The sequence below is a fragment of the Lutra lutra genome, chromosome 9 (genome assembly GCF_902655055.1).
Source record: "Lutra lutra chromosome 9, mLutLut1.2, whole genome shotgun sequence".
Taxonomy (NCBI): domain Eukaryota; kingdom Metazoa; phylum Chordata; class Mammalia; order Carnivora; family Mustelidae; genus Lutra; species Lutra lutra.
In genome coordinates, this window is record NC_062286.1 from 73,737,730 (window position 1) to 73,761,874 (window position 24,145).

Here is a 24,145-nt window from a genome sequence, read left to right on the forward strand (position 1 = left end):
TGTGAAGGACTCAAAGCTTGGAGTTTGGTTCCTCAAACCAAGTCTTCATTCACTCCTCTCATTTTCCCAACTGCCATAACCCCCATTATCCTAGGCAGTCCTAATGCTGCTCCAACATGATCTAGGCTTGTCCTTCTCTTCTTCTGAAGTTGAAAAGTTCTCATTCTCTGCCTCATTTCCATTGGTTCAAGATGTCTGTGCCTTCGGGGCACCTGGGTGGCTCAGTGGGTTAAGCCGCTGCCTTCAGCTCAGGTCATGATCTCAGGGTCCTGGGATCGAGTCCCGCATCGGGCTCTCTGCTCGGCGGGGAGCCTGCTTCCCTCTCTCTCTCTCTCTTTCTCTGCCTGCCTCTGTCTACTTGTGATCTCTCTCTGTCAAATAAACAAATAAAATCTTAAAAAAAAAAAAAAAAAAGATGTCTGTGCCTTCCACAGTGAGCTAGCCTGATAAGCCAACCCATGCAAATATACTAAAAGGCTTAGAATAGAACCTCCCTTCTCCTCCCAAATAAAGCACACATAATTTGTTCAAGACTAAAAATATCCAAAACTAAAAAGAAAATTATAAATATGTAAAATTTTCCCCACCTTATTTTTCAACTAATTTATCCTGAACATCTTCCCACATCAATCAATTTTATGCAGCATCCTTTTTAAAGTTTCAAAATCCAGTTATACTTCCATCTCTTCCCACTGATGAGCATTTAGTTTCTCTCCAGTTGTTCATCTTATGAACATCTTATATCTAAACTCATGCAAAGGATGATTTCTATATCATAAGAAATGCATGAATGGGAAGGAAGGCCTGTTATGCAGCTCCATTTTCTGTGTGTGTCTGAGGTCAACCCTCCTTCCAACAGTATCTCTGTCCTTCACTTGTAATTATCACTCTGAGACCTATTAGTTGGGAACGGATTTAGGGAAAGGACTTGGGAACAGATAATCCTTGATATTTGTGTCTAAAAATTCACTTTTATTTATTTATTTTTTGAAGATTTATTTATTTATTTGACAGAGAGAGATCAAAGTAGACAAGAGAGGCAGGCAGAGAGAGAGGGGAAGCAGGCTCCCTGCCAAGCAGAGAGCCCGATGTGGGGCTCAATCCCAGGACTCTGAGACCATGAACTGAGCTGAAGGCAGAGGCTTAACCCACTGAGCTGCCCAGGCACCCTTAAAAAATTCACTTTCATTGTATGTATCTCTATTTATCAGTTTGGATAAAAGCTGGTAAGATTTAACCAAAATGATCATGGAAAAATCGTGAGAATTCTGTTTGGACAATCTGAAAGGTAATTGAGTTTCTGCAGTAAATTTGGAGTCTAGGGGGCCAACAGCTGATTGGGCCTTGTTGTCCCTCTCTTCCAACATTATATTAGAATATAGGCATGATGATGAGGAGGAGGATGATATTGATGGTAATGATAAGACAATAGACTCTAGGGCCTTCATCTACTGGCAAAATATCCTATTCCAGAAACAAACCTGTAGATCAGACGAACAGGATAATCAGAACTTGAGTCTTCTCATCTCAGAGGAAATAGAAGGACTCAGTGCTCCCTTCCTCCACCTGCAGTAGGATCCAGCTGCGTATCCATAGTGCCGTTCCTAGTTCCATGAAGGGCAGACTTTACAACTCTTTGACAATTAAAAAGCAGACACTTGAGGATTAAACTAGAATTGAAGCAAAGTTTCACAAATCTCCTTTTAGCCACAAGAAGACTGAAGACTTTGCCTCCAAAATCCTGGGGATAAGGGGCTGATGTACCATCCATCACTTTGATGTGTTCAACATTTAGTTATAGAGAGAAGCTCAATTTTAATGGAATACAAGAAAAAGTGTGTAGTGGACAATCAGGTATTGATTTAAGGTATCACAGAGAGTGTGTATATTCTGTGTCAGAAAGATGGAGGATCTTTTCTTGTGACCAGAATTAGAGATATTTCCAGCAAAAAACACCTGAAGGGCATCTGTATACTACACCAGAGGCAATTGCTAGATTCTCAGCTATTCCTACCTCACACACCTCCCATTTTGAACAGTGGTCCTCTCCTAAAGCTTTAGCTCTATTTTAAAGAGTGAGTTGCTGTTATTCAAAGTCCACTTCCATTTAAATGAAGAAAGGGTATCTTATATAAATGGGAGGTAGCCATAGATTTGGGGGGATAATAACAGTTCCTATGTTGTGTGATTCAAGGGGTACCAGAAGGACTCCACTCTGTCTTCCACCAGCCGTGCCCACTGCATGCATGTGGAACTTTATTCATGGAGTCTTATGGCCTTTCTGACTTTCAGGGTCCCCGATTATGATATAAATATCTCTGGGAAGTGTCACACAATCACCTGACATTTTAGAAGGGGCTCATTTTATTTTAGTTTTTAAATTAGTATAGGGGCACCTGGGTGGCTCAGTGGGTTAAGCCTCTGCCTTCAGCTCAGGTAATGATCTCAGGGTCCTGGGATCGAGCCCCGTATCAGGCTCTCTGCTCAGTGGGGAGCCTGCTTCCTCCTCTCTCTCTGCCTGCCTCTCTGCCTACTTGTGATCTCTCTCTGTCAAATAAATAAATAAACCCTTTTTTTAATAAATAAATAAATAAATAAACAAATTAGTGTAATGTTTTTCTAATGAAATCTTATCTAGGATCCCAAAATATAAAAGGCAGAGTAACTCTGGCTGAAGCAGGTAGAGGGCTGGGGCTCACTTACATGACTTCCTTTTTATTCTGAGGAAATCCAGAAAAGCAGTAGTCAGTTGTATAATTTTTAAGTGAAATTTGAATTAGACATTTGCAGGGCCCCTTAAATAACCCTGAAGAAACTTAGAGTTCTTTAATATACAGTTTGGGTCATTAAAACTGGACAAAATAGGTATTACAAGCTTCCCAACGTAATGCAATAGGAAGGATATACCACCTATGAAATATCTCCACCAGAAGGAAGGAAGGAAGGAAAGAAGGAAGGAAGAATTTAAGCGAACCTTTAGTTCTAAAATATCTGTTTACAGGAAATAAGAGGATAGAGAAACAAGTTAAATTACACTATGGGGGAACAGCCAAATACAGAATGAGGGAAATTCTACAGGACAAATGATCCAGTTTGTTATGCAAATGAATAGCTTAACAGGGGATGGGGGGGAACTATTAGATTTTAAAAGACAACCATCCCAAAAAGACAAGCCAGTTTAAAAAGGGGCAAAGGACTTGAATGACATTTATCTAAAAAAATGTGAAATGGCCAAGATGTTCAATATCATTAGTCATTAGGGGAATGCAAATCAAAACCACCAGAAGGTACCACTTTACATGCACTAAGACGGCTGTAAAAAACAATGTAGAATGTAAGAAGTGCTGGCAAGATGTGGGAAAATGGGAGCCCCCACACAGGCATGGCTGGTGGGAATGTAAAATGGGGCAGCCCCTATGGAAACCAGTTTGGTGTTTCCTCAGAAAGTTAAGCATAACCGTATCATATGACCCAGGAATTCCACTTCTGGATATAAACCCAAGAGAACTGAAAATTGGCACTCAGACAAAAATGTACACAGGCCTGTCCATAGTAGCAGTGTTAATAATAGCCAAAAACACCCCATATGTCCATCAATAAATAAATGGGTAAATAAGTTGTGGTATATACATTCAATGAAATTATATATTCCATAGGAAGGAATGAAGTACTGATATATGCTCCAATGTGGATGGTCCTTGAAAATATTATGGTGAGGTGAAAAAGCCAGACACAAAAGGTCACATATTGTATGATTCCATTTTATGAAATATCCAGAACAGGTAAACCTCTAGAGATAGGATATAGATTAATGGTGGCCAGGTGCTGGTGGGAGGTGGGAGTAGAGAGCCACTGCTCTAATGGGGCTTCATTGGAGTGATGAAAATGTTCTAGAACCAGAGAGAGGTGGTGACTCACAACATTGTGACTGCACTAAATGCCACTGAATAGTTCTCTTTAAAATAATTAATTTTGCGCCATGCAAATTTTACCTCACCAAGGAGAGATAGATAGATAAACAGACAGATGAATAGATACAGAAATATAGGTTTAAAAAAAAAAAAAAAGGACCAGAAATATACCAGCCAAATCAAATACGTCGTCATTGGCTTGATTCTGAGTCCATCAAAGCTGTTATCAAAATACATTTTTGAGGCAATGGGAAACTTGAACAGGAATTGAGTGATAGGTGATATTAAGGGATTATTGGTAATTTTTTTGTGAACTTGCATAGTGACTGTGTTTTTAAAAGCTCATTCTCAGAGATTCATTCTAAAGTACTTATGAATGAAATAATATAATGTCTAGGACATTAATGCTTTAAAATATTCCAAAAGGGGCATCCGGTGGCTCAGTCGGTTAGAAGTTGGACTCTTGATTTTGGCTTGGGTGGTGATATCAGGGTCCTGGGATCAAGCCCTGTACACCGCACCCCAGTTAGGCTTTGCGCTCAGCAGGGCGTCTGCTTGAGGATTCTCTCTCCCTTTGCCCCTCCCCCTGCTCACACAGGAGTGCGCGCACGCGGGTGCTCTCTCGCTCTCTCTCAAATAAACAAATAAATATTTGATAAAATAAAATACTCAAAAAAATAGTTGAGAGGCGAAAATAGCTGAAACAAGATCAGTAAAATTTTGACAATTGATAAGGCTAAGTAATGGAGACATGGGCATCATTGCTACTTTTGTGTATATTTGAAATTATCTGCAATGAAATACATCTAATTTGGTTTAGAAGCCACGATTTATTTAATGCTATTTATGGCCCTTCAAGATGGACATGGGATAGGTCCATCTGGGAGGCTTTAGCAAACATGAGAAGAGAAGGAGATAGGGAGAAGGAAGAGCAGAGGTGGAGAAGAGGAATACTAGAGGAGAACATCAAAGGAATGTAAAACCACATAGTTCACAACTTTGCTGGAGGCAGAGCCCTGAGGGAGAGAAAACTGTTGTTTCCTCAGCTATGAACATGGGGTAGGGGACACTTGGTGTATCCTTCCCAGGGCAAAGGAAACAGCATCCTCATGCCGATTACCAATGGCCAAACATTTACTGGGCACCAACCATGCAGAAAATACTATGGTTATTGGCAGCTCCAAGTGAAATCATAGCCTTCAACTGTCCTGCCAACAGTTAATGATTGTATCTAAGTAGCCCTTACATAACTTGGGAACCACCGCTTCCTGGGTATGGAAGGAACTTGAGGAACCAGATAGCTGTTGATTTTGTGAAGTTGCAATCGCCTTTGCAGTGGTCGGGAGCCCTGGGGTCTGGTCCTAGCTCGACTAGTTATTAGTTGCGTGCACCTCTCTAGTTGCTGACTCTGAGCCCCCCATTTGTGGAATGAGGGTTTGGATGGTTTCTCTCATTCCTTCTTTCTCTACAAAGCATTCAGTTCATTCATTCATTCACTGGATGAACATTTATTCTATGAATAACCTGAATACATCTATAGCTAGCAAAGAACTCTGTCTGTTAAACACAAAATCTCTAAAAAGTTTTTCCTCAGCAGAACTCTCTATCTGACTCTTGACTTCAGGGTTGAGAGTTACTCAGCGTTTCTCATCCAAGTGGGAAATGTGCAACAAATATCTCTCTTTATCCCTAGTCACAGGTACCTCATTAGGTGGGACCCTAATAATGAAGAAGGAAAGCAGCTTTATTTTGCAATTATCAAAGGTCAAGGAGTTCTTCTTGAATTTCCTTTCCTTTTGTTAAAAAAAAAAAAAATCCCAAATTTTGCCACCCGGAGAAAACCTCTTTTAACATTTTTCTGTATGTCTTTTCAGGTATCATTTGTAATGGTTATATAGTATGCCTTTGTATGAATGCACTATAATTTACTTAAATATTTTCTACTTGGGTAGCTCCCCACCGTGAAAATACTGGGGGAACACCGTTGTACACACATCATTGTTTAGTTGTCCAAGAATGCTAAACGTGGAATTACTGGGTCAAAGGGAATGTACATTGAAAGTTTTTTCTTTCTCTCACCATAGCACATCCCTTCCCCAATGTCCATCACCCAGCCACCCCATCCTTCCCACCCCTCTCCCCTCCAACAATTCTCAGTTTGTACATTGAAAGTGTTGATAAAGCTGTGTAAGTGCCCTCCAGAAAGACTAGCAATTCCTACTCCCCCGCCGCCAGCGCTATATGAAAATGCCTGTGCCACTACATCCTTCCCAACGTGAGCGTTCGCATTCATTTCAAGTCTTTGCCGATCAATCCTTCCTGACATTTCACAGGGTCTTCTATAATGCTATGTTTGCATTTCTCTACCTGAGAGGTGCTATAGCACCGTGGTAAGTTTATCCAGAGGCGGCAGCTTCCTTCCTTCATTTCCGAGGGAACAGGATCTATCACAAGTCACCTGAGCCTCCTAGTTCTTAGAGCAACAGTAAGGGCTCTGCAGGCGGAGCCGGTTTCTCCCATTCTTTGTCCTGCTGCTGTAGGAAACCAGCATACCCCCTCCACACCGGGCTCCCAGCTTCAGGAGGCACTCGTTCAAACCACCTTCTTAATCACAAGCAGCTAAAAGTTAATTCATCACCGCTCCTGTTTTGGCTGTGTAAAATGAAGCCTTCCTGCACCCCAATTCTGCAATTAACACTTAATTTTTTTGGTATAAAGTGAACTTTACTAAGTAAGCAGCCATGAGTGATAGAGGAGATTCTGTTTTATTTGGATTCCTTTCAATTATGATTTCCTGCTAGCTGCCTGACTTACAATTAGCCAAACACAGAGGAAACACCACACCATAAGTAACCGTTTTTCTTTCTTAAAACATTCATTTTAATAGGTGTTGGCAAAGACCTATCAGATTGCTAGGGGTTTTTTCCCCTCAGCAAATTAAATACCTGATTTATTCTTCTGGCCAATTTTCCCTCTCCTACCCACACCCCCCCCCCATGACTTAACAGTCATGCGGTTATGAAAACAGAGGAGAGAGGTTATGAGAACCAGTAAGGCTCAGAACATGCTAGCTGCCAGCCTAAGCTGCCTTCATGGTGGTGTGCAAATTCCTGTTCCTGTTTCCTCTGTAGGAGAATAGGCCGTTACATATTGCTGTCAGTTGTATTATGAGATCAGCTCTCTATCTGTGGGGCCTCTCCCCTGAACACAAGTCTCTCTCATATAAACCACCAGTCCAGGTAGTGTTTCCAGCCAATACACTGATAGAAGAAATGAGGATGTTTTATTCCCTCTGAAGGGGACACAGTGTGAAAGGCAGGCTTTTTAGAAGGGTCACACAAGGCTATGGATTTTTGCGGGTCATGAATCAAGCTGTTGATAAAAAGCAATGTGCTTTCCGGGAAGGTGTGATTTGAAGTAGTCTTGACCCAGGACATGGTGAATATAGAGCACATAAAATAAGAGACGATGGTCACTTGGGTTACAGGAAGGTGGCTCCAGTAATTTTTAAAAGTTGTACGTCGAAGGCTCCAGGGATTACTTTAAAAGTATATATAGTCTTTTGGAAGAATTTCATTTGCTAGGCACAAGGGGCAGCTGTTGGAGTATGGGGCCATTGGAGGGCTCCCCTCTTGGCTCTGCTTTGAATTCATACCCTCTCTTCCCCAAAAAGGAAAAGCAAGTTGATTTAGGACAGCATTACCCAACCTTTTGAACACATACCTTATTTAGATAAATGTAAAAATCTCAGACACACTCCCACAGAGATTCTGACCGCCTCTACACATTTCTAACTGAGAAACCATTACCTCCTGCACACCCTCACCAGCATGGGAAATTTTACTAGTTTTACTCGCTTTGGTTTTCATTACAAATAATAAGAGATTGTTTTTATTTGCCTTCAAATGTTAAAAATGTCTTCCAATATTGAAAATGACTTTTCAAACTATACAGTTCTCCCAAGGATGGATAATGGATCTCGTAGAGGATCAGGAAAGTCCAGATTCCTAACACTCACTAGTCTAGCCTCCTTTCCTGCCCTCCTCTGAGCACCATCCTGTGATTAAGATTGTAGCCAAAAACTCTACTGGTCATTTACACTTTTGTATGAGTCTGTGTCACTCCTTTGCTTCTCTGGAGTTATATGCAGATGATGCCTTATCTCTGATGGGAAGTTGAAAGGCTTTTGACTGGGGGGCAAGCAGTCACAATTGTATTGTCAAAAGCCCCAAATCCAGAACCCACATGGACCCACTGAATCAGTTCCTCCAGTGGTGTGGCCTGTCACAAGCTGGCTCTGATGCATGCCCACATTTATAGCCAACCAGCTGACCCTGCAGCAGACATTTACCTTCTGGGCTGCTCCAGTTTTGTTTTTGTTTTATTTTGTTTTGTTCTTTTTAACACTCATCACATTTTAATAATTCTCCACATTGGGAATCCCACCTTTGCATTAAAAGCTCTAAATAAACTATGTTCCCAGATTCCTTTGCCGCTAGATGTAAGTACATGATGGGTTCTACCATTCAGAGGCACCTATGTGAGATTTTAGTTCCGAAAGAGCTATCTAAGGAAACAGCCAAGACACTGGGTCCAGTTATTCCGCATAGGTGGCCACAAAAGCTGTGTATTTCTGAGAAATGCCAGTGGTGCAGCAGCTAGCAGAGTATGGTAGAGGCTGTGTTGTTCTGAGGTATGTGATGGCAACAGTTCCCCCACCAGGCAAATTCAGCAGTGTGGACCTAGATCTTACTCCTAGGAGCTCAGTCTAGCATGCTGATTTTCAATCTTGGCTGTATAGTAGAGTCACCTAAGGAGATTTTTTTTTTTCAAAGATTTTATTTATTTATTTGAGAGAGAGAGACAGTGAGAGAGAGCACGAGCGAGAAGGTCAGAGAGAGAAGCAGACTCCCCGTGGAGCTGGGAGCCCGATGCGGGACTCCATCCCAGGACTCCAGGATCATGACCTGAGCCGAAGGCAGTCGTCCAACCAACTGAGCCACCCAGGCGTCCCAGGAGATATTTTTTTTAAAACAGCGATGCCCGCATTCTACCCCCAGACAGTCTGATTTATGGGATGGGGTATAATATGACCATTAACTCCCAGACAATCCCACTGTGCAGTCAAGTTTGAGAACCTCTAATCCAGAGGTTCTGCCTCTTTTCCTTCCAACAATGATTTAATAAATTTATCCCCAATTAAAATAGCTAAAATGCATTCTCCCATCTGCAACTAAAATGCCTGACCAGTGCAGACTCATAAGGTGCCTTCCAACTCTGAAAATATAGAATTTTATGGTGTTCTGTTCTTTTAATCATTAGAAGGGTACCAAGATGAGTCAATGGGGGGAAAAGTCTCTTCAGCAAATGGTACTGAGACAGCTGGATAGACACATGCAAAAGAATGATGTTGGAACCTCATCCCAGATGCAAAAATTAATCCAAAATGAATCAAAGACCTAAATGTAAAGGCTAAATTATAAAATTCTTAGGAGAAAAAATAGATATAAATCTTCTTGACTTTGGATTTTGTCAATGGTTTCTTGCATAGGACACCAAAGCACAAGCAACAAAAGAAAAAAAAAAAAAACAGATAAATTGGGCATCATCAAAACTGAAAAATCATGTGCTTCAAAGGTCACCCTTGAGGAAGTAAAAAAGACAACTGACAGAATGGAAGAAAATTTTGCAAATAATATACTAATAAGTGACTTGTATCTAGAATATATGAAGAATAACTATAACTCAATAATAAAAAACAAATAACCCAATTAAAAATGGGCAAAGGGGGGCACATGGGTGGCTCAGTCTGTTAAGCATCTGCCTTCGGCTCAGGTCATGATCTCGGGGTCCTGAGATTGAGCCCCATGTCAGGCTCCCTGCTCAGTGGGGAGTCTGCTTCTCCCTCTCCTTCTGCTTCTCACCCCCCCCCCCGTGCTCTCTCTCTCTCTCCTTCAAATAAATAAATAAAATCTTTAAAAGAAAAAATGGGCAAAGGATATAAATAGACCTTTCTCTGAAGAATATATTAAAATGGGGATGCTTGGGTGGCTCAGTCGGTTAAGCGTCTGCCTTCGGCTCAGGTCATGATCCCAGGGTCCTGGGATCGAGTCCTACAGAGGGCTCCTTGTTCAGTGGAGAGCCTGCTTTTCCTCTGCCTGCACTGCCTGTTCTGTCTGCAGCTCTCCGTGCTTCTGCTCTCTCTGACAAATAAATAAATAAAATCTTTAATTAAAAAAAGAACATATCAAAATGGCCAATAAGCATATGAAGAGATGCTCGGCATCGTTAGTCATTAGGAAAATGCAAATCAGAACCACAATGAGATAATATTTCAAACCCACCAGGATAGCGATTTAAAAATGGGAAATAGGGGCGCCTGGGTGGCTCAGTTGGTTGGGCAACTGCCTTCAGCTCAGGTCATGATCCTGGAGTCCCGGGATCGAGTCCCACATCGGGCTCCCTGCTTGGTGGGGAGTCTGCTTCTCCCACTGACCTTTCTCCTCTCATGCTATCTCTCATTCTCTCTCTCTCTCTCAAATAAATAAATAAAATCTATAAAAATGGGAAATAATAAGTGTTGGTAAAGATGTGGAGAAATTAGAACCCTTATATACCGTACACTGGTGGGACTGTGAAATGGTGTAACCATGTTAGAAAACAGTCTGGCAGGTCCTCAAGATGTTAAACGTAGAGTTACCATATGACCCAACAATCCCACTCCTTGGCACATTCCCAAGAGAAACAAAAGCCTGTCCATATACAAACTTGTGCATGAATATTCACAGCAGCACTATTCATAATAGGCAAGAAGTGGAAACAACACAGATGTCTATCAACTGATTAATGGATAAATAAAATGTAATCTAGCTATACCGTGGAATATTATTCAGTCATAAAAAAGAGAATGAAGTACCAATATATGTACATGCTACAGCGTGGCTGAAACTTGAAAACATTATGCTAATGGAAAGAAGCCAGTAATAACAACAAAACCCACACATATTATATTGTATGATTTCACATTTACATGAAATATCCAGAATAGGCAAATCCATGAAAAGAGACAGTTATCAGTGGTTACCTAGGACTGGGAGGGTTGGGGGAAATAAGGAATGACTACTAATGGGTATGGGTTTCTTTTTGGGGTAATGAAAGTGTCCTAAAATTTATTATAGTTGCACAAGTTTGTAGATACACTAAAAACCATCAAACTGCATACTTTAGATATACAGTGTGTGAATTATATCTCCATAAAAGCTATTACTAAAAAAATTTTTGGAGGGATTCCAAACTTCAGCTTCTAGTAGAAGAAATATTTTGGAGGAAGGGTGATGGGAAATCTTTCTAGAACTCAGGAAATCATCCCTTGTTGTCAATCACCTTCTCTGCCAGTTGGTAAAATGCGCTGTGGAAAGGCACGGTCCTGTGCTCCATAGAAGGTCCCCAAAATAAGTGAGGGTAGAAAAAAGAGTTTTAATGGCAACTAAGAAGCTTTTTGAGAGGAAGTCAGGAAAACAATAGAGCATTACTAGTTAGCATTACTAGCTTCCTGTAGTCAAAAAGAACATACGGGAAAGGAGTGATTGTCCTCAGTGTCCTCAGGGAGCACGCAAGATTTGGATGGGTGCTGAACTCAGGGAGAAAACCTGATCTCAGCCAATACAGGGACAGAGGTGTTTGGGAGGGTTAGAGCAGTTCAGAGAGCAGGTGCAGAATCCCTATGGAAAGTGGAAATGTAAGTAAAGTTAAAGGGCTTTCCGTCACCAAACTGTCAATAGGGGTTACCTCCCAAGAGTGGGCCTGAAGTGGAAGGGAGAGGGCACTTTCACTTTTTATTGTGTTTTTCCTCCATGTAATTAGAATTTTTTTTTAAACACGTATTACTTTGTGATTAACAACATAACAACGAACTAGTTTGCTTTAACAAGTGTGAGTATGACTATTTAAATGAGAAAAAAATCAGGAAGAGAACCATGAAGCAGAAAGGAATAGAAACAGGAGAGGAAAAGAGAGAATGCGGGATGAAACTCATCGCCACAATGGTATTTGATGAAAAACATAAATACATTATTACTTCAAATTTTCTCCTAGACAGTTGCAGAAGAGTTTATGTAGCACAGGATAATAAAGACTGTGTCCTTGCTTTTGTACCTGCCAATTTGAGTAATTTCTCTCAAGGTTATGTAATTAAAGGTGGACTAGAATTTTAGTAAGAGCAAGTTGGAATAGACAGGTTGGAAAATTGATTGTCAGGCTAATATGTTAGTTTCTTCTGTAGACAATGAAGATTCCTTCAAAAAATTTGAGCAAGTAGAATTGCTTTGGATAGTGATGTGAGGCAATGCCTCCCAAACCTGGATGTGCATCAGAATCCTAGAGTTAGCTTTAAAAACAATACAGATTCTTGGGACCCTACCACCCTTCTTATTCAGTAGGTCGGGCTGGGATCCAGGAATTTATATTTGTAAATGTCATGTGTTACAGATGCTTTGTCATACTTAGGAATGGGTAGAGTGTATGACAGATTAGAGTGCAGGAGATAATGCAAACAGGGAGACACACAGACTACTGGAAAAGTTCAGGGTGCTGGAATACTAAACTGGAATGACAGTAGAGGAAAAGAATTAATATGACCTCATTATGAAGACAGATTCAATACAGTTTGGTGAATGCTTGAGTGCATGTCCCATGAGGCAGACATCAGTTTGTTTTATAGACCATTGGATATCCCAGAACATCACGCAATGTACCTGATGGAGTAAACACTCTGTGGTATTTGCTGAATGAATGAATGGGAGAAAGTCATAGGTGACTCCAAAGGCTTGAGTAGAGCAACTTTAACACACCAATGATATAGACATTAAGGGAATCTCTTTTCAAGAAAAAATAATTATAGATTTTCCATGGTTGAGTCAGAAAGTATGGTAAGATGTATAATGCCTTAGTGATTATGGGAGAATGGTATCGGCACCCCTCTAAGGCAATGTGACTGGGACAGTAGTGGGAGGAAGTCTGGAGAACTTTTTCACTGACTGTAGACTTTCAGTAACTGCAAAACTGGACTCTGGGAGACATTCATTTGGGTTACCGGGACTTGCTGTGTTCTCTGATTGTAGGTGAGAGGTTCATAACTGGGTGGTTTTCCACATCCCCTCTTTTGTAATTTTTAATTAAGTCAGCTATACCCTGCCCCCCCCACACACACACACTTTCATTCAGCAACCAGGAAGGATTTGCCTTCTGGCCTCATTCACCCATTCACCAACCCCACCTTACTTCCTTTCAGTTCACCTGTTACATCTTACTAATCCCTCCTCTCTACAACCTCCAGCCCCAACAACCAAAGACTATTCCTGTATTTACTTGGCCTTTGACTTTGGTGTCCTGCCTCCCCTTCAAAAAGAGTTGGGGCTTCTGCTGGCTGAACTGTGAGCCTTCTTTCAGGTATGCTTTTGTTCCTTCGTTCTGCCTCTCTCTGCTCCTAACCACCCTGTGCATCAATTTCCAGGCTCGGACCCCACCAGGCCTGCTTCATTCTTCCTAGAAGGAGGGTCCAACAAACAGGAGCAGAGAGCTTTGGAAAAGACATGACACATTTCCCTCCTCCTTATAAGAGGATCAAAGACATGACTAGACTGTGGTTCATTTCCACTTAGGCTAAATCACAGGTAGGTAGACTCATAGGAATTGGTCAAACAAACAAACAAATGAGATTTTGTTTTAAATAAAATAAAGCAAAAAAGCCCAACCTGGTCGCTGGGTGTCATGTTACTTTGGAATTAGCTATGTGACCATGAGTAAATCATTTTACCTTAAATGAGGTCAGTTTAGCTAAATGATGAATATTATTCCTTTTAACTCTAATGTTCTTTGATCTAATAACTATATCCCTTTGCTTCTGACACCTCTTCTCCTATGTGGAAGAGAAATTGGTGTGGGGTGTACAGGCCCCCGCAGATTGGGGAGAAGCATGGAAGTGGCACACCCTAGTTTCCCTGGTCACTGATGGGGGATGGGATGCCAGAAGGCCTTGTAGTCCAGCCAGGCTGGAGTAGCTTACCTGGAAAGGGTCTCCATAGCCAAGGCACCTGATAGGAGACCCAGGAGCCTAGGTCTGGAGCCAAAGGAATGTCAGAGGATTTGAGAACATGACAGCCATAAGTTGGTACAAAATGGGAAGCGATATGGGAAAATTCCAGGTATATGGGCCTTACTCTGAGTTCCAGGGCCTCACTGTAGGTGGTTCATCCCACTAAATGCGGCCAGGATGGAACTGGGCATGCTGACATCATATCCGGGCTGCCTTGGCTACATCCAAGGATTTATTGAGTAACTACTATATTCTGATCTCCCTTCTCACTTCCTGGCCCAGAAAAGTCACATTCAGCTGTTAGCAGTTTTCCCAGAGTCAGACTGATAAAGCTGGAGACATCCTTCTCCTGTCTCAACAGGATGTTTTTGAATGAAGGAGCTACGTTTCCAGTTTTCAAGGGAGGTGATGGGATGCTATTTAAAGAATCTGAGGACAGAGTGATGTGTGTTTGTGGAACCAAAGAGGTAAGCCCCCTCTTGTCAGGGGGTGCAAACCTCTGGGTCTTCAGAGAAAGGAGGGCATCACATGTACAGGATGTCTTATTACATTCTGCTGCTTCCATTCTCTATCTGCGAAGCCTGGCCACTTAGGAAGGCAAGGCTGTATGATATAAGGACCTGTTTGCCTATTTCAAACTGTTTTTTTCTCTCTCTTTTTTTTTTTAAATTTTTCTTTTTTTTTTCTTTTTTTTTTTTTTTTTTTACAGCTTTATAAACATATATTTTTATCCCCAGGGGTACAGGTCTGCGAATCGCCAGGTTTACACACTTCACAACACTCACCATAGCACATACCCTCCCCGATATCCATAACCCCACCCCCTCTGTTTTTTTCTCTCTTATCTCTCATCTCTCTCTCTCTCTTTTTTTTTTTAAACAAAAAAAAAAAAAACAAACATTTTTTGGACCTTCAAGATGTTGCCAATTTTGCCCTGTTACAAACATTACCATGATACACAGTGCTACACATACATCATTGTCTCTTTGTCAGGTTAGTTCCTCAGAATAAATTCCTAGAAGTGCAATTGCTGAATCAGAAGAAATGGATGTTTTGAAGGAATTTAATAAAATTCACCAAATTGCCCTCCAGAATTGCAAAAATACACATGCCATCAGCTGTATTAGGATAGTTCCCTTTCCCAGATGCAGCAAACATTTTCACATTTTTGTCAATCTGAGAGGTTAAAAATATATCTTCTTCCTAAATTAATTTCATTTGCAGTTACAGTTGTTACATATATTTATTGTCCATTTTAACTGCTTCTTTTGTGAGTTTCCTTTTCATGTTCTTTGCCTATTTTTCTTTTAGAACATTAAGCTTTATAAGTAAGCTTTTTATTTCTTAAGACTATTAACCCTTTTTCACCATTGCAAGTATTTTTTTAGTTTGTCCTTTCATTTGTCCTTTAGTTTGTCCTACCATTCGTTTTGCTTTGTTTTTCCTGATCATATAACATTTTATTATTTGTTTAGACAAATCTCTCTGATATTTGCATTTAGAAAAGAAAAATCCTGAAGGAAGCCAAAGAGGGGGGATACCTTAATTACAGAGGACCAATGATAAGAATCACATCGGACTTCTCCTTAGAAACCATACAAACAGAAGAGAATGGAATGAAATAATTAGTGTGTTGAAATTTAAAAACCACCAAATTGTATCCTGTGACGTTGTCTTCAAAAGTGAAGGAGAAATAAAGGTTTTTTCAGACAAAAAGAAGTAAGAAAATTTGTCACCAGTAGACAGGCTCTTGAAAAAAGTGTCGGAAGTTCTTCACAGAGGAGGAAAACTATAGAGGCCAGAAACTTGAATCTACATTTAAGAAAAGAGAGAGAGAAGGGTATTAGGCAAGAAGCTAATGAAAATAAAATGAAATCTTGTATTTTTGTTACTCTTGATTAATCTAATAGTTAGCTGCTTATTTAAAAAAATAACCATAGCAATAATGTATTAGGTGACCATAGCTATGAATAAGTGAAATGAATGACAGCAGATTATAAGAGACAAGAGGACAGAACTGGGAATACTCTGTTATAAGGTACCTATCCTGCCAATGAGCAATACAGTGTTATTTTAAAATAGATGAGTTGTAAATGTATACTGCAAACTTCAGGGCAAATATTTTAAAGATTTTATTTAGTTATTTATTCGGCAAAGAGAGAGAGAGAGCACATGTGGAAGCACAAGCAGGTGGAGCGCCAGGCAGAGGCAGAGGGAGAAGCAGACTCCCCACAGAGCAGGGAGCCCGATGTGGGGCTCTATCCCAGGACCCTGGGATCAGGACCTGAGCTGAAGGCAGTCACTTAACCTACTGAGCCATCCAAGTGCCCCCAGGGCAAACATTTTTTTAAAGTTTTAAAAAGGTATAATTAAGGGGCGCCTGGGTGGCTCAGTGGGTTAAGCCTCTGCCTTCGGCTCAGGTCATGATCTCAGAGTCCTGGGATCGAGCCCCGCATCGGGCTCTCTGCTCAGCTGGGAGCCTGCTTCCTCCTCTCTCTCTGCCTGCCTCTCTGTCTGCTTGTGATCTCTCTGTCAAATAAATAAATAAAATCTTTAAAAAAAAAAAGGTATAATTAATGTGTTAAGAGAAAATGGAATAATATAAAACACCCAATTAAAAACAGAGAAGGCGGAAAAAGGGCAAAACAAGAAACAAAGAACAAGTGCAATGAATAGAAAACAGTTGCGACTCTGGTAGATACTAATCCAATTATATCAATAATGATTTTATTTTATTATTTTTTAAGGTTTTATTTTTAAGTAATCTCTACACCCAGCATGGGGCTCGAACTCATAACCCCAAGATCAAAGGTCAACTGCTCTTCAGACTGAGCCAAACTGGTGCCCCAGTAATCATTGTCTTTTTTTTTTTTAAAGATTTTATTTATTTATTTATGTATTTGAGAGAGAGAAAGAGAAAGAAATATCACAAGCAAAGGGGAAGGATAGAGGGAGAAGGAGACTCCCTGTTAAGCAGGGAGCCCGACTCCAGGCTCTATCCCAGGACCCTGGGATCATGATCTGAGCTGAAGGCAGATACTTAACTGACGGAGCCACCCAAGTGCCCCCAATAATCATTTTCAATGTGAACAGAAATATACAATTAAAAGAGACTGAAAGGGTGGCTGAAAACAACATGTTGTCCATAGGAAGCCCACTTTATTTTTTTTTTTTAAGATTTAATTTATTTATTGGACAGACAGAGATCACAAGTAGGCAGAGAGGCAGGCAGAGAGTGGGGGGGGCAGGCTCCCTGCTGAGCAAAGAGCCCGATGCAGGTCTCGAGCCCAGGACCCTGAGATCATGACCTGAGCCGAAGGCAGAGGCTTAACCCACTGAGCCACCCAGGCGCCCCTAAAAGTAAAGGGATGGAGAAAGATATACCATGGGACCACTAATCAAAAGAAAGTTGGAGTAGCTGTATTAATTTCAGACAAAGCTGCCCTCAGAACATGAAAAACTATCATGGCAATATCAGTAATATCAAGGGAAATTACTAGTAATAAAGGGGTCAGTTCTCCAAGAAAACATTCTAATCCTGAATCTGTATGTGTCTAACAACAAAGCATCAAAATATGTGAAGCAAAACTGATAGAACTGGAAGGAAAAATAGATGAATCCACTCTTATAGTTGGAGATTTGTACACCCTTCCATTAGTAACTGACACATCCAATAGGCAGAAAATCCTTAAAGATAGAGTTGAACTGAGCCATCAGTCAACTGGAACTAATTGACCTTTATAGAGTATTTTATCCGCAACAGCAGAATACAGTCTTCTCAAGCCCACATGGGACATTCATCAAGATAGACTACTTTCGATCCCTTTTACGAAGATGGCGCCGAAAGCTAAGAAGGAAGCCCCTGCCCCTCCCAAAGCCGAAGCCAAAGCAAAGGCTTTGAAGGCCAAGAAAGCGGTGCTGAAAGGCGTCCACAGTCACAAAAAAAAGAAGATCCGCACATCACCTACCTTCCGACGACCCAAGACTCTGCGTCTCCGAAGGCAGCCCAAATACCCGCGAAAGAGCGCCCCCAGGAGAAACAAGCTTGATCACTATGCCATCATCAAGTTCCCCCTGACTACTGAGTCAGCCATGAAGAAAATAGAAGACAACAACACACTTGTGTTCATTGTGGATGTCAAGGCCAACAAGCACCAGATCAAACAGGCTGTGAAGAAGCTCTATGACATTGATGTAGCCAAGGTCAACACCTTAATCAGGCCTGATGGAGAGAAGAAGGCATACGTTCGGCTGGCCCCTGACTATGATGCTTTGGATGTTGCCAACAAAATTGGGATCATCTAAACTGAGTCCAGCTGGCTAAATCTAAGTACAGTTTTTTCATGATAAAAAAAAAAAAAAAAAGATAGACTACTTTCGGGGCGCCAGGGTGGCTCAGTGGGTTAAGCCGCTGCCTTCGGCTCAGGTCATGATCCCAGGTCCTGGGTTCCAGCCCCACATCGGGCTTACTGCTCAGCGGGGAGCCTGCTTCCTCCTCTCTCTCTGCCTGCCTCTCTGCTTACTTGTGATTTCTCTCTGTCAAATAAATAAATAAAATCTTTAAAAAAAAAAAAAGATAGACTACTTTCTGGGCCACAAAACACACATCAACAAATTTAGAGGAATAAAAATCATACAAAGGATGCTTTCAAATCACAATGGAGTTAAACTAGAAAATCAGTAACAGAAAGATAGGTGGAAATTCCGAAATATTTGGTGATTAAACAACACGCTTCTTTTTTTTTTTTAAAGGATTTATTTCTTTATTTGAGAGAGAGCAAGTAGGGGAAGGGGCAGAGAGAGAGAAGACAAGCAGACTCCCTGCTGAGCTGGACTGGTGGGGGAAGGGAGAGTCTATCCCAGGACCCTGAGATCATGACCTGAGCTGAAATCAAGAGTCAGACGCTCAACCAACTGAGGCACCCAAGAGCCCCACAGCACACTTCTGTATAACACACTAATCAAAGAATAAGTCTCAAACAATGTATTAAATATTTTGAACTCAGTGAAAATACAACTTAACAACATCTGTGGGGTGCAGTGAAAGCAATGCTAAGAGGGAAATTTATAGCGTTGAATTCATATATTAGAAAAGAAGAAAGGTCTAGATTAATAATTTAGGCTCCTTTGGACACTAGAGATTTCAGGAAGAGAACTATGCTACTACTAAAAAAACTAAGCAGGAATTAGCTTCGAACCACCTAATTCTTATGTTTGCTCATGCCACTATTTTCTCTGGGTCCAGAATTAACTGTTTTATCTGGTTATTGATCCATGTTATATAAAGCTAATACTAATACAAATAGTTCTTCAATCTCTACTGTCACCACTGGGAGCTGCTGCACAGATAATTCAAATTATCTGACAAATTCGTACCTGATATGCATATTTTTTTAGGTTGAGGAACTTCTGGCCCTAAGATTAATTTTAACCAGTTGGACTTGATCTTGCAGATTACATGTTTTATTTATGCTGGGACTGCCTAGAGAAAAATTTCCCCCTACTGGGCTGCTATGAGTATTTCAGAATTTTCTGATTCCGAAAGTATTATGAACTTATTGTAGAAAATTTGCAAACTGACAAGAATTTTTGTTTTTGCCAAGTGATGGTTGTATGCATATTTGGAGAAGTGAATTGTTCTGCATAAGAAAGGGAGAGCTATCTGGAAGCCTGGGATGGGCAAGCCCTGGAATCGAAGAAGCCAGAAACCAGTCTGTCTGGTGCTACCCAGGGAAAGACAATAAAGAGGAAACCTGGTGTGGCTTCCAGATGGAGAGAACTGACAGATGAGGCATGTATTAGGGTTACCCAGAAAATCAGGACCAGTAGGATATATATATAGATAGATAGATATAGATATAGATACAGATACATAACCAAAAGGATTTGTATTAAGTGATAGGGATGTTATAAAGAGACTTACTGTAAGGATTTGAGTCATATAGTTCTAGAGACTGAGAAGTTCTATTACTTGCCATCTGCAAGCTGGAGACCCAGGAAAGTTGATGATGTAGTTCCAGTCCGAGTCAAAAGGCTTGAGAACCAGAAGAACTAATGGTATAAGTCCTAGTCCAAGTTCGAAGACCCTAGAATCAGAAATCTAGTGGAGTGTGTTCCAGAGGGCAGAATACCGATGTCCAGCTCAAGTAGTCAGGCAGACAAAAGAAATTCTCCCTTCCTCCACCTTTTGCTGTATTCATACCTTCAGTGGCTTATATCATGCCCACGCACATTGGGGAGGGCCATGGGCCTTATTCAAAGTCTACAGATTCAGATGCTAATCTCTTCTTGAACATCCTCACAGACACACCTAGAAATAATGTTAACTGTGTGGGTATCCTGTGGCCCAGTCAAGCTGATACATAAAATTAACCATCACAAGACACATCTGAAGGATATGTTTGAGTTGCTCTGAACTGCATGGTGTAAAACATCTCATCTGTCTTTCCTACAGAATATTCAGTAAAAATCAACACTTGGGCCTGTCGTACTCCTCCTGGAGAATGAAAGAGGTACTGAGTCATGTTTAGTGATAGGTTCAAGGCTGTGACAGAACCTTGGGGTTAGCCCTAGGGACTTAATAAGGAAAAATTTTTAAAGAAGAAAATGTTAAAGCTCTTCACAGAAAAGACTGTTATTGACCTGGTGGTATTTTTCCCTCCTCCTTTTATGTATGTATATATGTATATAAGTGTATATATAATAAAGCTGGGACTGCATTACATAAATAGGTTTCTATTCTGCATTTTTTACTGAACATTGACTCATGACTATTGGGGCACCTGAGTGGCTGGCTCTGTCGGTTAAGCATCTGCCTTTGGCTCAGGTCATGATCCCAGGGTCCTGGGATCAAGCCCCACACTGGAAATCCTGGCTCAGAGGGGAGCCTGCTTCTCCTTCTCCCTCTGCCCCTCCCCCTTGCTTGTGCATGGGAGGCCCTGGGCATTCTCTCCCTCTATCTCAAATAAATAAGTTAAATTTTAAATAAATAAATCGTGACTACTGGATGATATCCATGCTAGAGTTCTTATAATAATAAAAAGTTAAAAACTGGGCACCTCAGTGGCTCAGTCGTAAAGTGTCTGCCTTTGGCTCAGGTCATGACCCCAGGGTCCTGGTATCGAGGCCCACATAGGGCTCCCTGCTCGGCGGGAGGCCTGTTCTTCCTCTCCCACTCTCCCTACTTGTGTTCCTTCTCTCTCTGTGTCTCTTTCTGTCAAATAAATAAATAAATATTTTTTTAAAAAGTTGAAAACTGATAAATATATGTAATAGAGAAATAATTAAACTTTGGTATATCAGCACTGATGAAGTGTTATGCAACTACTAAATATCAGGTCTTGGAAGAATATTTAATATTATCCAATAGTCATGATTTATTTGTAGTCTGCATGGGCAGCTACAATTTCTTCCTTAGGATGCAGTTTAGGAAGTCAACAGACAGGAAATTTTTTAAGATCCTTGATCCATTCTGCTATTTTGCCAAAACACCTTTCAGAATGGGTGATTTCCACTCTCACTAGCACAACAAAAAGATTATTTTACCTGTTTTTGTACTTTATACAAATGGAATTACAAGGTGTGTACTGTTTCGCTTCTGGTTCCTTTCCCACAGTATCTGTTTGTAAGATTCATTCATGTTGTCGCAGAGAATTGTAGATTGTTTCTTCTTACTGCTGATGGAATTCCATTCTGTGAATATATGACAATTTATTTATCCATAGGTGAGCATTTGGGATATATCCATATCCCATTTGGTACCACTATGAATAGTGCTGTGATGACATGTCTTTTGGAGAATGATATACGTCTTTTGGAGAATGATATATGTCCACATTTGGAGAATATCTTTTGGAGAATGATATATGTCCACATTTCTAATGGATAGTTATGCAGGATTATATATTCATATATATTATATATGATATATTATATATTAATTTTTTTAGCTTTTGTAGATATTGTCAGTTTTCCAAAGTGGTCGTACCAATTTGTATCCCATCAGTCATTTGTAAGAGTTACAGTTGCTTCATATCTTTGCCAACATTTAGTATCATCGGTCTTTTCAATTTTAGCCATTCTGGTGGGTGTGTAATAGAATCTCTTTGTAGTTTTAATTAGAATTTTCCTGGTGACTGATATTGAGGTCCTTTTCCTATGTTTATTGGCCATTTAGGTGTATTCTTTTGCAAAGTATCTGTTCAAATCTTTGCTCTTTTTTCTGTTCAGTAAGTTGGATATATGCATTTAAATATTTTTTGTCAGTCAGTGGATTCCCTTTTTTCTCTGTCAGTAGTATCTTTGGATGGACAGAGTTTTCTATTTAAAATGGTCAGTTTATCTTTTTTTTTCTTTAATGGTTAATGCTTGTTGTGACTGCTTATATGCTCTTTGCCCATTTGAAGAACATGGAAGTTCTTCTTTCTTCTATGTGTTCTTTTATGTGTATGGTATGAGGGATGGGTCCGGATACATTTTATTCCCTACAGACAGTCAATTCACCCACCATCTTTTCATGGAAAGCACACTTTTTACCTTCTGCCTACAATATTTATTGCCTTTATCATAAATCAGGTGGCCATATATACGTGGTTCTGTTTCTCCTGTCTGTTCCATGGGTGACTGGTTTTATATTATTGAGCCAATATCACAATGTCTTAGTTACTTTACTATCTAATGGTGTAAGTCCTTCAGCTTATTTCTCAGATTGCCCTTCTTGCTCACTTTTACAACAGAATATTAGGGATTTTTTCTTATTGCTGTGTAAGAATCCCTTACTGGTGAAGCACATTAATCCTTGCCTGTTAAAAGTGTTATAAATATCTTCCCATTTGTCATTTGACTTTTGATTTTATTTATAGTTTCTCTTGTCATAGAGAAGTATTACATTCTTACAAAATGAAGTCTATTGACATTTTGTGATTTTTTTTTTCCCCTCCAGTATGTTTATGATTACAAAGTTCATCCCCAATGCCAATGAAGTTTAAATGCAATGTTTATATTCACAATATGGAGCGTGTGGGGACAACATGAAAATAAATAGCTTTTCTATAATCAATAATCTTGCTTTCTTTTTAGAGTAGGAAGTTAAGGTTCAGGGAGGGTGAGAGGGTGAGAGAGAGCGTATGTGAATATATGAACGTAATTGCATATATTAGGAAATTCACACCTGCTCAAAATCAGGAGAATGAGAATTCTGAGAGTTTTTATTTCCTGAATTCCAGTCTCAAGGGTCAATTACCCCTAATAGAAAAAAAAAAATGTCCCCTTGATTCCATCTGATGGCAATTGACCCAATCAACAGAGCGGATTGCTGTGTTGTGTTAGAAGGGGTTAGTGAGCCTGTTGGTTTTAAAGACTGGAGCTGAGGCTGACGCCCAGCCAGAATCCCCCTGCTCCTTGAGTAATCAGCACTCAGGTAATGGAGAGCCTGCTAGGACAGAGTGTGTCCTTGTCTTCAGCAAGACTGTCATGTGGCTCACAGGAGGCTGCCTGGGAGGAAGTGGCCAAATCAGAGAGGTTTATAAATATGCCTGACGAACATAGCAATGACAGCTCAGCTCACAGAATTCCCTGTGTTTGCGTCTGTTCTGGAAGCGCAGAGCGGGGAAAAAAAGGTAATGTGGTTATTGGATTTCTTTTCAACAAAACAAAAGCCTTGTAGTGATTATTAAGAGGCAGAGTAGAAGCCCAAATGATGAGGCTGAAATATGGTTTGCATTCTAGCTTTATTTTGGTCCTGTGCTCGTTTTTTTCTCTTTGCAGGGGCAAAAAAAAAGAAGCCATAAGACCCACCCCCCCACTCCCCCCACCCCAGCACTCTGCGTGTGTACTTAGTCCATGGACAAAGAGAGTTTTATGGGAAAGTTTGCTGTGTGCCAATGAAGTATTTTATTTTTCATCATTTTAAAAACAAAAACAAAAACATTAACTAAAACAAAATGTTTCATCTCCTCCCACCAAAAAAAAAAAAAAAAAGAAGAAGAAGAAGGAAAAGAAAACCCCACAGAGTTAATAGTGCTGCTCCCCTCAATATGGAAGTTTTCATAACTTAGTCCTTCCCCAAAATTAATGCAAGGACTGATTGCAGCTATAAAACATTGAAAACTTTGGCTTTTCAGCCACTTAATGTCCTGTTCAG

General features: G+C 40.4%; 1 protein-coding gene and 1 long non-coding RNA gene across 2 annotated transcripts in view; both read left to right on the forward strand.

Annotated features, from left to right (window-relative positions):
* The window catches only part of LOC125109971 (uncharacterized), a 104,333-nt gene that overhangs the window by 61,235 nt on the left and 18,953 nt on the right, over positions 1-24,145 (forward strand). The window lies entirely within an intron of this gene.
* On the forward strand, positions 17,823-18,341 carry LOC125109970 (60S ribosomal protein L23a). The gene has a single exon (XM_047747082.1). It carries the CDS (start codon positions 17,839-17,841, stop codon positions 18,307-18,309), a length of 471 nt encoding a protein of 156 aa, XP_047603038.1. The 5' UTR covers positions 17,823-17,838; the 3' UTR covers positions 18,310-18,341.